This window comes from Malurus melanocephalus, unplaced genomic scaffold (assembly GCF_030028575.1).
Source record: "Malurus melanocephalus ecotype Western Australia unplaced genomic scaffold, MMel_1.1 scaffold_1, whole genome shotgun sequence".
Classification (NCBI taxonomy): domain Eukaryota; kingdom Metazoa; phylum Chordata; class Aves; order Passeriformes; family Maluridae; genus Malurus; species Malurus melanocephalus.
In genome coordinates, this window is record NW_026623233.1 from 8,471,185 (window position 1) to 8,485,208 (window position 14,024).

At 38.3% G+C, this 14,024-nt stretch overlaps 1 protein-coding gene across 5 annotated transcripts in view; it reads left to right on the plus strand.

The window, feature by feature from the left end:
* TMCO3 (transmembrane and coiled-coil domains 3) overlaps positions 1-14,024 on the plus strand; it is a 33,744-nt gene that overhangs the window by 438 nt on the left and 19,282 nt on the right. For all 5 annotated transcript variants that reach the window (XR_008965176.1, XR_008965177.1, XM_057363572.1 and 2 more), the window contains exons 2-6: positions 2,464-3,006; positions 7,068-7,247; positions 8,856-9,047; positions 9,874-10,002; positions 12,900-12,992. Coding sequence is in view for 3 of the 5 variants with exons in the window: in XM_057363572.1 (XP_057219555.1) it covers positions 2,560-3,006; positions 7,068-7,247; positions 8,856-9,047; positions 9,874-10,002; positions 12,900-12,992 (1,041 nt within the window). In the remaining 2 variants the exon portion in view is untranslated. The remainder of the gene's footprint in view (positions 1-2,463; positions 3,007-7,067; positions 7,248-8,855; positions 9,048-9,873; positions 10,003-12,899; positions 12,993-14,024) is intronic.

Here is a 14,024-nt window from a genome sequence, read left to right on the forward strand (position 1 = left end):
CGGTCGCCCCCGCGCTTCGCTCATCTCCTTCTGTTCTCCCCTTGAGCCCCGCCGTCCTCCCGGCCTTCCGCAGGGAGTGGCGCCGGGAGCTGCCATCGYGCCCAGGTGGGACCGCGCCGGGGCTCCCGGGAGGGGGTGGGCTTGGGAAAAGGGGCGAGTGGAAGCGAACCACCAGGTGCGGAAGGACCCGCTAGAGGGGTCTGGAGGCACGGTCCAGTATTATCAGCTTGRTGAAATCTAATACTACAGTGTTGTGTTCAGGAAGGAAAAAGGGGGAAGATGAGCTGCAATACAGCAGGAAGCAAAAACTGCTTAAATAAGGACTCCAAACGACGGTAGTTCCTTCTGATTTGATACCAATCACCACTTACTGGTGGTAAATGGAGAAGAGTGTTAGGTTTTTTACCTTTTTTTTTTTTTTTTTTTTTCCACTCAGCATCACATCATTTATTTTGGTACGTGAGGTCTTTATTTCCTTAAGCGCTTTTGAGCACTGCCCTGGGTGTCGCTCCTCTAAACTTGTTACCAGCCAAGTAAAAAGCACTGAAACAAAATTGTCCCATGTCTGAATCAGAGTGCTAAGTTTGCACAGCACAACAGTGAGTGAACTTTGCTGGTATAAATCTCTGCTCAAAATTTAGTTATGTGGTTTGATTTACCAYGTAAGACATGCAGTAGAGTCTTTTACTCACCTCTCTGCAAACAGAAACTTGGATATACACTGAGTGTTTTCTTCTCCTTCCTTCTTGCAGGAATAGGTTGTAATATATACTTAGCAAAATCTCCGCGCCAAACCTAGTAAACAGGAAAGGGTTAGTTTGTATATATGAAGAAGTATTCCCTTAAATTTCACTCTAGAACATGGCCAGGTGATGGGGATTGTTATTTTCCCGGTTCCTTAAAAATAGTAAACTCACAGCTTTATCAAAATTCTGAAATTATTCTCCTTTATTATTTTATTGATRTTAGATTCATGCTTTTGCTACTTTGATTGCACTTTCAGTTCTTAAGTTTGAATGTTTTAGCTCTCCGTGGTGTCACCTACTAGCCGTAGTCAACTATTAGTAATTAAATTCTTTAGCCTGCATTTCATGCTTTGAAAAAGAAATAAACCAACCCATAGACAGATTTCTCATTTCTCTCTGAAACAGAGATGGGAGGATGTTTAAAAAAAGAAAGGTAGTGCATGACTGTTCTTGCCATGTTCCCTTCCCATGGAATCATAGAATGGCCTGGGCTGGAAGGGGCTTTAAAGACCCTCTGGCTCCAGCTCCTCTGTCGTGGGCACGRACATCTCCCACTACACCAGGTWGCTCAGAGTTCATTCTATTTATTGATGATGGCTGGCTTGATACTTGGGATTGTGACTGCTACTGCATTGTAGGAAAAGAAGATTCTCTCTTAGGCAAACTGCTTCCAGATGACCATGTCAGTGTGTTGGTTCCAGATATAGGCTGCTGGCCCAATGAAGTTTTAGGGAAATAACCTGCTGTATTGATAATCTACTAGCTTGTTTTTTGTGTTGTGCATTTTTAGWATGCCATGTATAAAGCTTTATGTATTGTTTATGTATAGCTTTGTGTATGAGAATTTTTTGAGGGTTTTTATGTTTGTTTAGATTTTTAAAAAAGAAAATGTAACTTGGTTATTTTATAATAATGTCAGTATTTTTCCTAGGGTCTGAGGGAAGGAAATTAGTTTTTAAATTCTCTCCTGCTTGGTGTTAAAATTAAATACAGCAGTTTAAATATAGATCTTCAAGTAGCTGCTGRGAAATGAACTTATGAATGAATGGATTTGGTGTTTTTATAATTTASTTTAAAATCTTGAAGATCAATTATAGGCCTTGAAGTAAAGTACCTCAAGGTCCTGCAGCTTTCAGGTGAAGAAGGTCTTTTATCCAAACTGGTAGCACCTGGAAGTCTGGGAAATTTTGCTGTTCTCTCTTTTGCAGTTGGCGATTTATAATGTGATCTGAATAAGTTAAGCCCGTTTTTAAAATTATGTTTTGTTCAATGTGTTGTTGACTTTGTTAATGCTTCTGGCACTTTGTAAATAACAAATGATTATGATATAATTGTTTTAGGATAGGTTTGAGAAGAAATAGGAGGTTTACTGATAGCTAAGAAAAATGGGCTCAAGTACTAGGTTGAAATGTAGCCTTTAACATCATGGCCTGATATTTTTAAAGTCTTTTTTTCATATGAGAAGTGCAGATGGGTACCACGTGAAGTGACTTAAGTTTTCTGGTCACTGTTTTTAAAACAAGATGTTATCTAGGAAATTGTGAAGGCAAAACCAAAAATCTGTCAATAATCTGGACATAAATGTTGCATCAAGACAACTGTATGTGTTCTGTTAGAGATCATGGTRCAGGATGYWGTCTTGGGTTTATTTGCTACATTTKTTTGATCTAATGGYTCAACATYAMCAYRTTTGATAACTGATTGTACCGTCTTGCAGCCTGGTGTGCATWCTGGAGATGCAGAAACCATGTAGCAGAAAGCTCTGAGTACCTGTGGATTACCAGTTTCTCCCAAGAGCAATATAAAGTGAAGAATGAAGGCAACTGGATTTATTTCCCTGTGGATGTTGGTTTCACTGCCTTGTGGCCAGTTTGCAAACCCTGCAGAGCATGAAGATGTAGTGAAGCATGCAATAAAGCTGCACCGTGGGAAAGGAGCTGTTATCACTCAAAGGAAGCAGTGGGTGTTGGAGAGCTGCAGAAAACTGTCTGGTCTTCTTCGCCAAAAGAATGTTGTTCTCAACAAACTAAAAAATGCCATAAGAGCAGTTGAGAAGGATGCAGGACTGTCTGATGAAGAGAAACTTTTTCAGGTCCACACCTTTGAAATTTTCCAAAAGGAGCTAAATGAAAGTGAAAACTCGGTCTTTCAGGCAATCCATGGCCTTCAGAGGGCTCTACAGGGTGATTACAAAGATGTTGTAAATATGAAAGAAAGCAGTAGACAGAGACTGGAGGCCTTGAGAGAAGCTGCAATTAAGGTTGGTTTCCCAATGTTTGTTACTGGAGTATTCGTATTCTACTTGTGATTTTAATTTTATTATGGCGCAGTTTCAGTCTGTTTTAATAAAAGAGGGTATCTACATAAAACTTGCAATGTTTASTGTTTAAAATGGATTTTGAATGAAGTATTTGTTCTCAGTAAATTTACAAATAATTCTAATGTGGAGCTTAAAACTTATTAGCAGTCAATAGTTCTTATCTCAAAACAAAGCCAAGTGTAATCATAAGACCTATGGCAAATATTRTGTTAAAGGGAGAGGAATACAAGCAGTGAGTCAGTGCACAGAGCACTGTTGCACTGGACAAGGCAGTGGGACTATCAGAGTGGAAATAATGCCATCAAATGGTGAAATACTATTTTTTCCATTTGAAATGAGAATTGCTCAGCCAAAGTCTAAARTTAAAACAGAATGACTTACTGCTTTTCATTTCCATGTTTGTATAGATAAGGGAAAAATGGACATGCAAAATAGTAGGTGACTAGATTTTTAAACTCAGTATTGTGCTCCTAGCCTGAGAAGTGCAGGTCTGAAAAGYAGTGCTCTCAATTAAGAGCCAGCTGAGACAACATTGCCAAGAAAAAAAAAACAGATGAGTAACAGCTGAATGTAAGTACTTCATATAAAATTTGAGTTCTCATGTCAATGTAGATCCATTAGGTTGTGTACAATCTGCCACTATATTCTGGACTTGATAGTGCTCAGATTGAGCACTGAAAGTCTCCCATTGAGAGAAAATATAGTTTAATTTATTTGGTATTTAAATTGCTTTTTAAATTAATTAAATTGCTCTTTTCCTTGCTCTACCCCTTAACCATTGGGGAAATATATTAATAATTTGTCTGTTTTCTGTCTTYCAAAAGAAGAGGTTGCCCTTGCACRAGGGGGTGAGACAAGGAACAAAAAAGTAATTGGCATTTTAATATCTGAGTTGTGAGAGTCTCTGAAGGGCATTAGTGCTAAGAGATGTGCAGATCTTGACAGATGAAGATGAGAAAAATTTATGTGCAGGAAAGGTGTGCAGTGAATTGTGCCAAGAAAGGCTGGTGGAAGTAGAAATTAGTATGCAGACTTGGAAGACTGGAGTGGTTCTGTGCAGTGGAAATGAAGACTGAATTACAACAAATTTGAATAGAGAGTAACTTGCATCTAGGTCTATTCCAATGAACTGCTTTATATGAYTTGTATATTGATACTTTATGGTAGTGGCAGTCTCTCTTGCACAGAAATTGTCGTGAGCTTTACTTGATTTTCCACYATTTTTCTTTCTCTGAGCTCATAAAATAGCAGCAATGAGGCTGTCCAGAACCTTCTTCCCTGTTTACCTAATTCTTAGTAACTTTACTGTAAAATAATGAAAGAATTTATCCCAGAACTTGAGAATGATGCTTATCATAGACAAAGGCCTGTGTGTATGATGTTTTAGAGGTGTGTCCTGTCAAAACTTTACTTGTGCAGGTGGATTGTGGAGGCTTTTTTTTATGTTAYCAAAATATTTACTTGATTGAGCAGTCTTTTGCACCTTCCTTGTTACACCATGCATGTGGTTATTTAAACAGAATATTTGTTGTTCTAACCTTATAATTGTTGCATAAAGGAASCAAAATATATGGAAAAATACATGCCAAAAAGATGAAAATTGCATGGGATCCATTTGTTTTGGACTTGTTCTTACTTCATAATACACACATTAGGTCCAATTTTGTCCTAGTTTCATTTTTATTGCAATGATTATTTTGTTGGTRTGCTCATGGAATATCTAGTTTTTAAACAGGGAGTGACTGGAAAATACAAATAACTATAGAGGGTGCAGGACTCTTCCCTTCATTTATTTTTGTTGAGTTGAAGTGCTTGGAAGTCTTTAGTGGTGGGATATGTGTGTATGTCTGATTCATTTCTTGCTGGTTCTGTTGCAAAGAAAAGTGAAAAGTTGTAATGGAATCATTCACTATGCAGGACAGGGGGGGAAGTAAGAAAGAAGCAACCACATTCCCTGTGATTGTCCCAGGCTACTGCTGTCACACTAGTTTGTCAGTGGAAACAGACCTTTGTCTCCATTAATTGCAGCTAAACTGATTTTTTCAAAGCTTTTCTACCTTGCTATTCAGGGAAAGTTAACTTCTTTGAAATTAGAGAATTATTTTTTATGTAGTTTGCCTCTAGCTCTGTTCTGCCTGTGTTTTGTCCAATGAAAGGACTGAGATGGGCTCCTTGCACCCAAAACCCTTCCGTTTTTGAGGGGAAAGAATCTAACCATTATGAATCTCATCTTGTRTTTTAAACTTTTGCTGAATGAGCAGAGAATCTGCCGCTGATACAGGGATTGTTTCTTACATCTTTCGAGCAATGCCTGCTAGCAGAGAGCAACAGATAGGAAATGTTTTTCCTTAAGGCTGTATGAGAGTGACTGTGTATCCTACTTAGGTGTTGCATAAGAATTAATTACTGACATTGGGCCAAACACATTAATAGTTACATTCTTCCCAGCTCCAGTTATTTTGGGATCTGGGTAACTTTCACCATAATGGTGAAATTCTAAACACCAATAGACACCAATGCTGTGGTTTCATCACAATCAGAGGCATTCATCTGACTGTCAGGATTTTAAAAGGGTTCAGCTATAGTTACTGGYTGTACTGAACATAYTATTGTCTTGGTATCAAGGAATTAATTAAATTATGTGTGTGTTCTTGGAGGTTCAAGGGGAAAAATATCCTTCTGCAAATGTGTGGAGGAGGAGAGGCTCAGTTAGTTAAGYATAGGTGTTTAGGACCGTTTTATAAGCTCAGGTTTTTGAAGATAACTGTGGAGGGTGGGCAGATAAAATGCGAGACTTATGTTCTCTGATTCCTAACTGGGTGAAGTGGAGCCAGAAACTTGTGTTTTCTAAGAATTGAGTCAGGCCTAGAGATTGCATACATTTTTTGCCTGGGTTTTTTTTTTTTTCTTTTTAATAATATTGGCTCTCTAAAAGAACAGAAGTAGGGTCCCTCTCATCTAAGGCCTGTCAGTGTTCTGAATCTACCTGATAAAAAGGAGTGCTGCCCTTGTGTTTCCTTACTCATAGCTGTTCTCTCAACAATCTTTAAAAGAGTGGAGGCAGCTAAGGGAAAGAACCTTCTTTCCCCCAAAACCTCAAGTTGTTCTCTGTCAATACACGAAGTATTCTGTTTGGTTATTGTCATGGTAACTGTGTAGTAGGTGCAGTGTTAGGTCCAGTCGTGATCAGTACATTAAGCTTTTTTATTCTCTTTTTGAACCAGAAACATCCAAAGAGAAATGAAATATCATAACTTTATCAGGGAACCTACTGAAATATTTTCCCACCATATCAAGCCATATTACCATATTTTCTTACTTCTGAAGCCTAGAAATTTCAGAAGTTCTTAGTGCAAGTTTRTAAGATGCCTGAACTGAAATGGGGGGGAAAAGTCCCGTATTTTGATTCTGATAGAAGTGCTTTTTTGGAAACATAAACAGGAAGCTTTTTTAGAGTGATTGGCTGCTCTACTCTCTCCCATTTTTTTCTCTCTTTCCACAGTTATTGTAATTTTTGAAAACTGTAAACAGACCTCTTCCTATGTTTATAAAMGGGCTTATAAAGTTARRWKKMAWKSWSMWTKMMWYYTAATTTGTTTGTTTGTTGTAGGTATTATAGCTATGCTTTCAAAGTATTATGCTTCCTTTATAAAGCACTAAGTTCTAAACTTTATTTGGCTCTGAAATGKTTCCTAGAGTTTCTCARAGTAAATCCTTTCTTGTATTTTCTGGATCATAACCTTGGKCCAACTCTAATKGATTATAAAARGCAATTGGTGGATATTTTGTTTGGTTGTTGKTTYTTTTTGCCCARTTACAYCAATGAAAATTGGCAAAAGAGWACACAATCYTWAAATATCTTCATAAAGTCTGTATTGCTTTTGCAATTGCTCTGATAAAATGTCTTGTGTCAAAAGACGCAAAAATTCGACATTTATGTCAAATGTTTTTTCTGCTCAGAAGCTTGGCCAACACTTTATGTCTGTTGTAAAATTCAACAGGAAGAAATGGAATATGTTGAACTCTTAGCAGCAGAAAAACACCAGGTTGAGGCCCTTAAAAACATGCAACACCAAAACAAAAGTCTGTCGATGCTTGATGAAATTCTGGAAGATGTCAGGAAGGCAGCTGATAGATTGGAAGAGGAAATAGAAGAACACGCCTTTGATGACAACAAATCTGTAAGTGATGCTTTAGACTCAATCATTTAATTTGAGTGCATTTATTTATAGTTGGTGTTTGCACTCTGTTTTTCTCTTGTGTTAGTTATTGGGATTTTAATGACTGTTAAAGGTTGAGTAACTGCTCCTTTTTTGGTAGCGATTTCTGTGGTTTTGATTTGAAAGTCCTCCCTGCAACTGCCTCTTTGACAAGTGTAGTCCATCTCACTGACACAGGCCATGAGAGATRCAGCATCTCTGTAGTGCTGGGGACTGTGACGGTTGGACTTGGCAGCATATGGAGTTACCATGTTAAGTATTGTCTCCACTTTTTCATTTTCTTGAGAAAGTTATGGGAGAACAAGAATCCTTGCAGTTGGTTTTCAGTTTGGGAAAAAATATATTGTTCAAAGCAAAGACCTGAAATGTGTTTGTGATGTTGCTTGCTTCCACACGTGGCTTTGTCTACTTTTTGTACCTTGTTTTTCTGTTAAATGATGGGACAGTGTCCTTCAGGTAAGGCTGTGTGTTTCTGGAGCTGGGAGTATGTCGGTTTATTCTAGTGCCCCATTTTGCCAACCTCAGGTTGACTTCCTAAATTGGCCCTGCTTTTATAAATATGGGTCACAGTTTATTTGGCTTCTGCTCTTGGGAGATTTTTGTTACTTTCCAGGTCGAGTCCTGAGGTGAGCATGGCTCTTGATTTCTCCTGAGGAGGCAAAACCAGTTTCTCTGTAGCAAAGAGCCAAGCCGTGTATTGTTTTGGTTTTTTCCGTAGTTGTCCTCGAACCGAAAGTGAAAGCAGCTTTTTGATTTCGGGTGCGGCAGATGAGAGCGGTTGTGTCCCGTGGGAGCCGCACCTGGCAGCGCCGGGCCGGGGGAGCGCCCTCTCCTGTCCCGCCGGGGTAGMGCAGCCCTGTCGGGAGGCCGAGCCGGGCTTTCTGCTGCGGCACCTGGGGGCGGGCACAATGCCGCCGAGCCTTGTTCTCCAGCGCAGCTCACTGCTTTTCTGCTTGAAGCTCCATCCATGAAAGAAAAAGAATCGTGAAATGCAGCCTGRAGGACTGTTTACATCTCCATCCATTGCAAGGAATATTCTTTTAAACTAAAACWGTGGAATTTTAGAATAGAGAAGCTTTAATACAGTAATCAATATTCTGATAAAGTTACACAAGGTTCTGTTAAAATATAGTCAAATAGAGAAGTGTAGCAGATAAAAATTAAAAAAAAAWTCTGCACTACAGAATGCTTACAAGAAATGCTATTTTGAGAAATAAAATGCTGACAATAACTCGGTAGAAACATTTCCTATAATCTCGCCTTCAAATTTAGGGGATAGTGACCTTTTCTTRACTTGGAATGCAGTCTTTAGTTCAGATTTTCGTGAACTGAGTATCACTTTGTAATCTCCATTTGGTTTTGTTCTAGGCAATAAAATGTTATTTTTAAAGACGTCAAGTTTTGATAAAGAGATTGAAAGACTCCTAGAGAAGAAATTTGCAGTATTTTTAGTTGGTGTTATCAACTTCTGTAGAAGCTTCAAGCACAGCTAATTGTCTTTCCCTTTTTATGATATGCTTGACTCCCCTTTTTTTGCTTGTTTGTTTATTTGTTTTCTTTTTCTAAAAGGTCAGAGGTGTAAACTTTGAAGCTGTTTTAAGGGTGGAAGAAGATGAAGCCAACTCCAAAAGAAATGCTTCAAAAAGAGAAGTAGAAGATGATTTAGGTCTTAGTATGCTAATTGATTCTCAGAACAATCAGTATATCCTTACTAAACCCAGAGATTCAACCATTCCCCGGGCTGATCATCATTTCATAAAGGTAATAGYTTTGGAGACATTATTGTCATTCAGTTTTGGATTTAGTCCCACTAGTTTGCATGTCAGTATTACTTGGTTGGAATGAATATAGTTTCACCATTTGTCCCTCTGAAGTTACCCCAGCATTCATGGCTCCCATATCTATGGGGTTTTGGCCATATGATCTGTGCTCTTAGGATAGTCTTCACAAGACTGATCATGATGCCATGTGAATCTTTTCTGTTTTTATTGGTTTATCTTGCTGCACCTTTGAGTGCATCCCTTTTCTTGGACTGTAAAGTGTTAAAGCTACTGCTATGGTTGACAAGCCACTTGCATGTTGTCAATAGAGATGATTTATCTGGTTGTGCCTTGTGATGAAAAAAGGAATAGCGAAAAATACATGGTAGAGTTYATATTGTATATGTGCTTCGTAAAGAATAACTGGATTTGGATTTTTTTTTTTAATTATTTTATTTAATTTTAATTATAAAACCCCAAGACTGTTCTGTTTCACCATCTTGTTTTAATGCAAAATGTCACTCCACCCAGGAAATTCCCCAGGAAATTGCCTGCTTTCTATAATGTATTTAAAATATTTATAAATTGATGAAAGGTCCCCCAATTACTTAAGGTCAGTACCTCATCAGCTTCATCTGAAAAACTGCTGTGCCTATACCTGCAATAGCATTGAAGTTAATATACTGAAGCTATGTTTKCTTTTCACAGCAAGTAGTCTGCATTTAATTTTACAGTGCTGTTTATCTTTTGAAAGATAATAGTCTTCCATTTCATTCCAAATTTGTGTGTCCTTTATATTAATGCATTTGTTAATCTTACATGTTTAGGATATTGTGACAATAGGAATGTTGTCTCTGCCATGTGGCTGGCTGTGCACAACAATAGGATTGCCAACCATGTTTGGGTATATAATCTGTGGAGTACTCTTAGGACCTTCAGGACTAAATAGTATCAAGGTAAGCATGGAAGTTACTTCTTGGCTGTTTTAATTTGTTGAAAATTTTTTAAGTAGTTTTAAAAGAATATGGTATTGTCAACCACAAATGTGTATAAGAAAAAGAARTGCCCACACCTGAACCTTTGCAAGAGGAGGCCTTAGAATTCTATGTCTTTGAGACATTTTGTTTTCAATATTTTTTCCTCCTATAAAATTATGACACAAGCAACTGTTGAAAGTGAAAACTGAAGGTTGAGTGTTGTGGGCCTTTTAAAACAGGGTTTTTTTTTTTCACTCTTTTTGTCTTTAATCACAAAGCATCACAATTGAGAGCCAAATTGTTTAAATGACATAAAATATGSAGAAATTTGAAAAAAGTCAGTGTTGACAGTGGAGAAAGCATTTAAAACAAATAGTTTCCCCCAAGGAACATAGCTTGGCTTTCTAGAGAGTTGTTTTGCACCTCTGTAGTTCTTTCATTCATCCTAGTCACTCTATTCCTTTCCCTGTACCCTGCCCACATTCCTGAAGTCTTTTGAACCTTTTTAGCTCTATCACGTGTAGCCTGATTACTGGCTCCTGTGAATCCGTGAGCTGTGATTGGCTGGACATGTTTTGATTAGTTCTCTGGTGTGCATTAACAGATTGTTTAGCCAGCAGGCAAAACAGAATGCATGTTAGGGCTGCACAGTAATGTCTGCTTGTAAGTTGCATATRTCTACTGCATTGATATCCCTGAAACCGCATAGAACTTTTACTGTCTTTGCAACATCTGCTCTCAGGTGGGCTTCTGCTGAAAATGACTGTTGGGCTCAAAAGTAAGTAGAGATTGGTAGAAATTGTAGGATTTTGTCAGTCTTGTATTGGAAGAGAAGGATGCAAATAYTACACTTTCAAAATTTCATTTCTAAAATTGAGGCAAAAGAATTTCAACCTCTTGTTGTATGTTYTGTACATGATTTCTGGGTTGAGAATGTTTGGAAAGTTTGACCACTTAGACTGAAAAATGAGTTTGTTAGCTTGTCATTAGAAAGAGATCCAGCAATGAATTTTCAGAGACTTACCTTGAAGAAGATGATCTGCTCAGAACAGATATGAGAGAGGTTTCTTTAGGACAGTTTATGTGACTTGCATGTTTCTTGTGGAGCTGTGATTAAACGTTTTTCATCTGGATARTAGTCATGCTGACTGGATCTCTTGTGTGTGGTCTTTTCTGTATTTCCTAAAAAAGTTAAATGTCCAAGGAACTGAGAAGGTAGGCWGATTCTAATCTGGCAGAAACGAGTTTCCATCCCCTCTGCTGTAATTGATGATAAACCTTGTTTTCTTCTACTCTAGCCCATAAATACATAGAAAATAAATACTAAGCTTTTGAAATAGGATAGACACTTCAGGGCTGACTAAAAGTAAAAGCATGTTGTTAATGGTGTTGTCCAAATGSCTCTTAAACACTGACAGGCTTGGGGCATCAATCAACTCTTTAGGAAGCCTGTTCCAGGGTTTGACCACCCTCTTGGTTTACTAGTGGTTCCTAATGTCCAGTCTGAACCTCTCTTGGGGTAGCTTTGGACCATTCCCATGTGTCCTGTCAGTGGATACCAGTGAGAAGAGCTCAGCACCTCCCTCTCCACTTCCCCTCCTCAGGAAGCTGTGGAGAGTTGTCCCTCATCCTGCTTTTCTCCAAGCTAGGCAAACCCAGAGTCTTTAGCTGTTCCTCACAGGACATTSCTTCCAGCCCTGTCCTTTTCTGGATTAATTCAAGGACCTTCACATCCTCCTTACATGGTGGGGCCCAGAACTGCACACAGTGCTCCAGGTGAGGCCACACTGAACACAGGGGGATAATACTGAGTGACTGGTGATGCTCTGTTTGATGCACCCCAGGACAGGGTTTGCCTTCTGGGCTGCCAGAGCCCTCTGCTGSCTCCCACTGAGCCTGCTGTCCTCCAGCACCCCTGGATCCCTTTCTGCAGGGCTGCTCTTCAGCCAGTCATCTCCTAATCCATTGTTGCGCCTGGCATTACCCCAGTTTAGATGGATCAGAACCCAGCATTTTAAACTGTTGAATAATTTCTTCCCATTAATCATTGCCTAATGCWTCAGTATATCTACATCCCTSTGCAAGGCATCTTGTCCCTCGAAAGAGTCACCTGCACCTCCCAGTCTGATATCACCAACAAACTTTCTAGTGGAGCATTCTACTCCAGATCATTGATACATGTACATAGATATTGAACAGAACTGGCCCTAGAGCTGAGCCMTGAGGGTACATCAACTGCCAGCCACAAGTATCCCGGTTTTTTTGTTGTGGTGAGGAAGRCAACAACTTTTCTTGCTGTTGGACCCTTCTCTCTAAAGCACGAAGATTATACCAACAGACCAATAAAATAACTAGCAAGAAGTAGCTTCTAGAATGCAAGCCTTAGGGATTTAATAGTGCATGTATAAAACAACCTATTTTTTTTTTAACCASCAAGTAAGCTTGCTGTTAAGGATGTTTCCCAGTCTGATAATTGATGAGACTTTAGCCTTTCAGGGTCCATTCACCTTCGTGSCCTTTGCTATCCCAGAAGTTGGCAGTTCACTGACACTTGTTGCAGGTTCCCACTAAGAGTGCAATCTCTATCTCAATGTGCAGCTTGCCAGCCAAGCAACCTGGATCAGAAATATGCCTCAGCACTTACCTAGATCAGTGCACATGTGCATACTGGGTGACCAGCACTATCCAACCAAATTTCCTAGTATTCTTCTAGAATAATTGCACCCTAAAGCTGCTGTGGGAACTTCTGATGTCATATGAGCAGCAAGTGAACTTCCAGTGGAAACGTAATTAGAATCACTTTGTTTTATTGTGTGCTTAGAATTTTATATTATAAGTAAGACTGCTGTGCACTGATTTTTTTTTTTTCCTCTAAGTCTATTGTACAGGTGGAGACATTAGGAGAGTTTGGTGTATTCTTCACTCTCTTTCTTGTTGGTCTGGAATTTTCTCCTGAAAGATTAAGAAAGGTATTTTTGTATAAAATCTCTACATTAAAGTATTTAATTGCTAATTCCTGAAACTGCACGTTTCAGTTTTATTTTAGATTTTATACACACTCCCTATAATACCCTGGTATGACTTTGTACATTTTTGAAAAGASAAATGTGACATTAGCTTCTGCACTTTAGAAAGAACAGAATGCATTATTTATTCAGTGTGTCAAAAAACCCTACATTTAGTCTTGATTTTAGTAAAGCAGTTTGATTACTAGAAAAATATCTCACAGTTTGACAATCCATTTCAGCTTTATTTTAACATGCAGTAATGTTGCTGTTAYGGAGTGTAAGTGATGTTTGCCATTCTTATTATAACAAAATCAGAAGGTTTAAGTACTACATACTGAATTGATAATACATACTCTACTGGCTAATAAACTSATTAAGAAAGTATGTTAACACAATCTGGAATATGAAATGATGTTGCCATCAGAATTCAGCAAAAACTACAAGTTTCTTTTTGGTCTTAATTTAAAAAGAAAAGTTATAAACCAGCTAGAATTTTAGTAGTGTAAAATATGGCTACAAAATATGTGAAGACTGTATGTGTGTAAAGAATTGCACTGTGTGATATATTCCTAAACTGATAGTTGTGACTTTATGATACTATAAAAGCTGTAATTGAAATATGTTACAATTTATACCATTCAGATTAATCTGCTCTTTCTTGCCCACSTAAAGTCCAAGATAAAAATTAGTAATTCAAGGGTTCCTAAACTGTAATAGGTAAATTGCTGCTTCAGAATTRTGTGTGCACTAGTTGCAGCAGGTTGCTGGTATTAATGTCTGCCTTTGCCACACCCAATTTTTACTCATCTTAGAGTAACTTCAAGTAACTGGTCCTCTATTTGATGATTTTAATGCATTTCAGMTCCTACTGGACCTTTGGCCCTTAATTTGTCCATGAGCCTTGGGAAATTTACCTCATTTCTGGTAGGGAGTCTTTTGGCATAGAATATCTACCAGTTTTAATAACTTGGGAGTTTAGGTGGTATAGGGTGG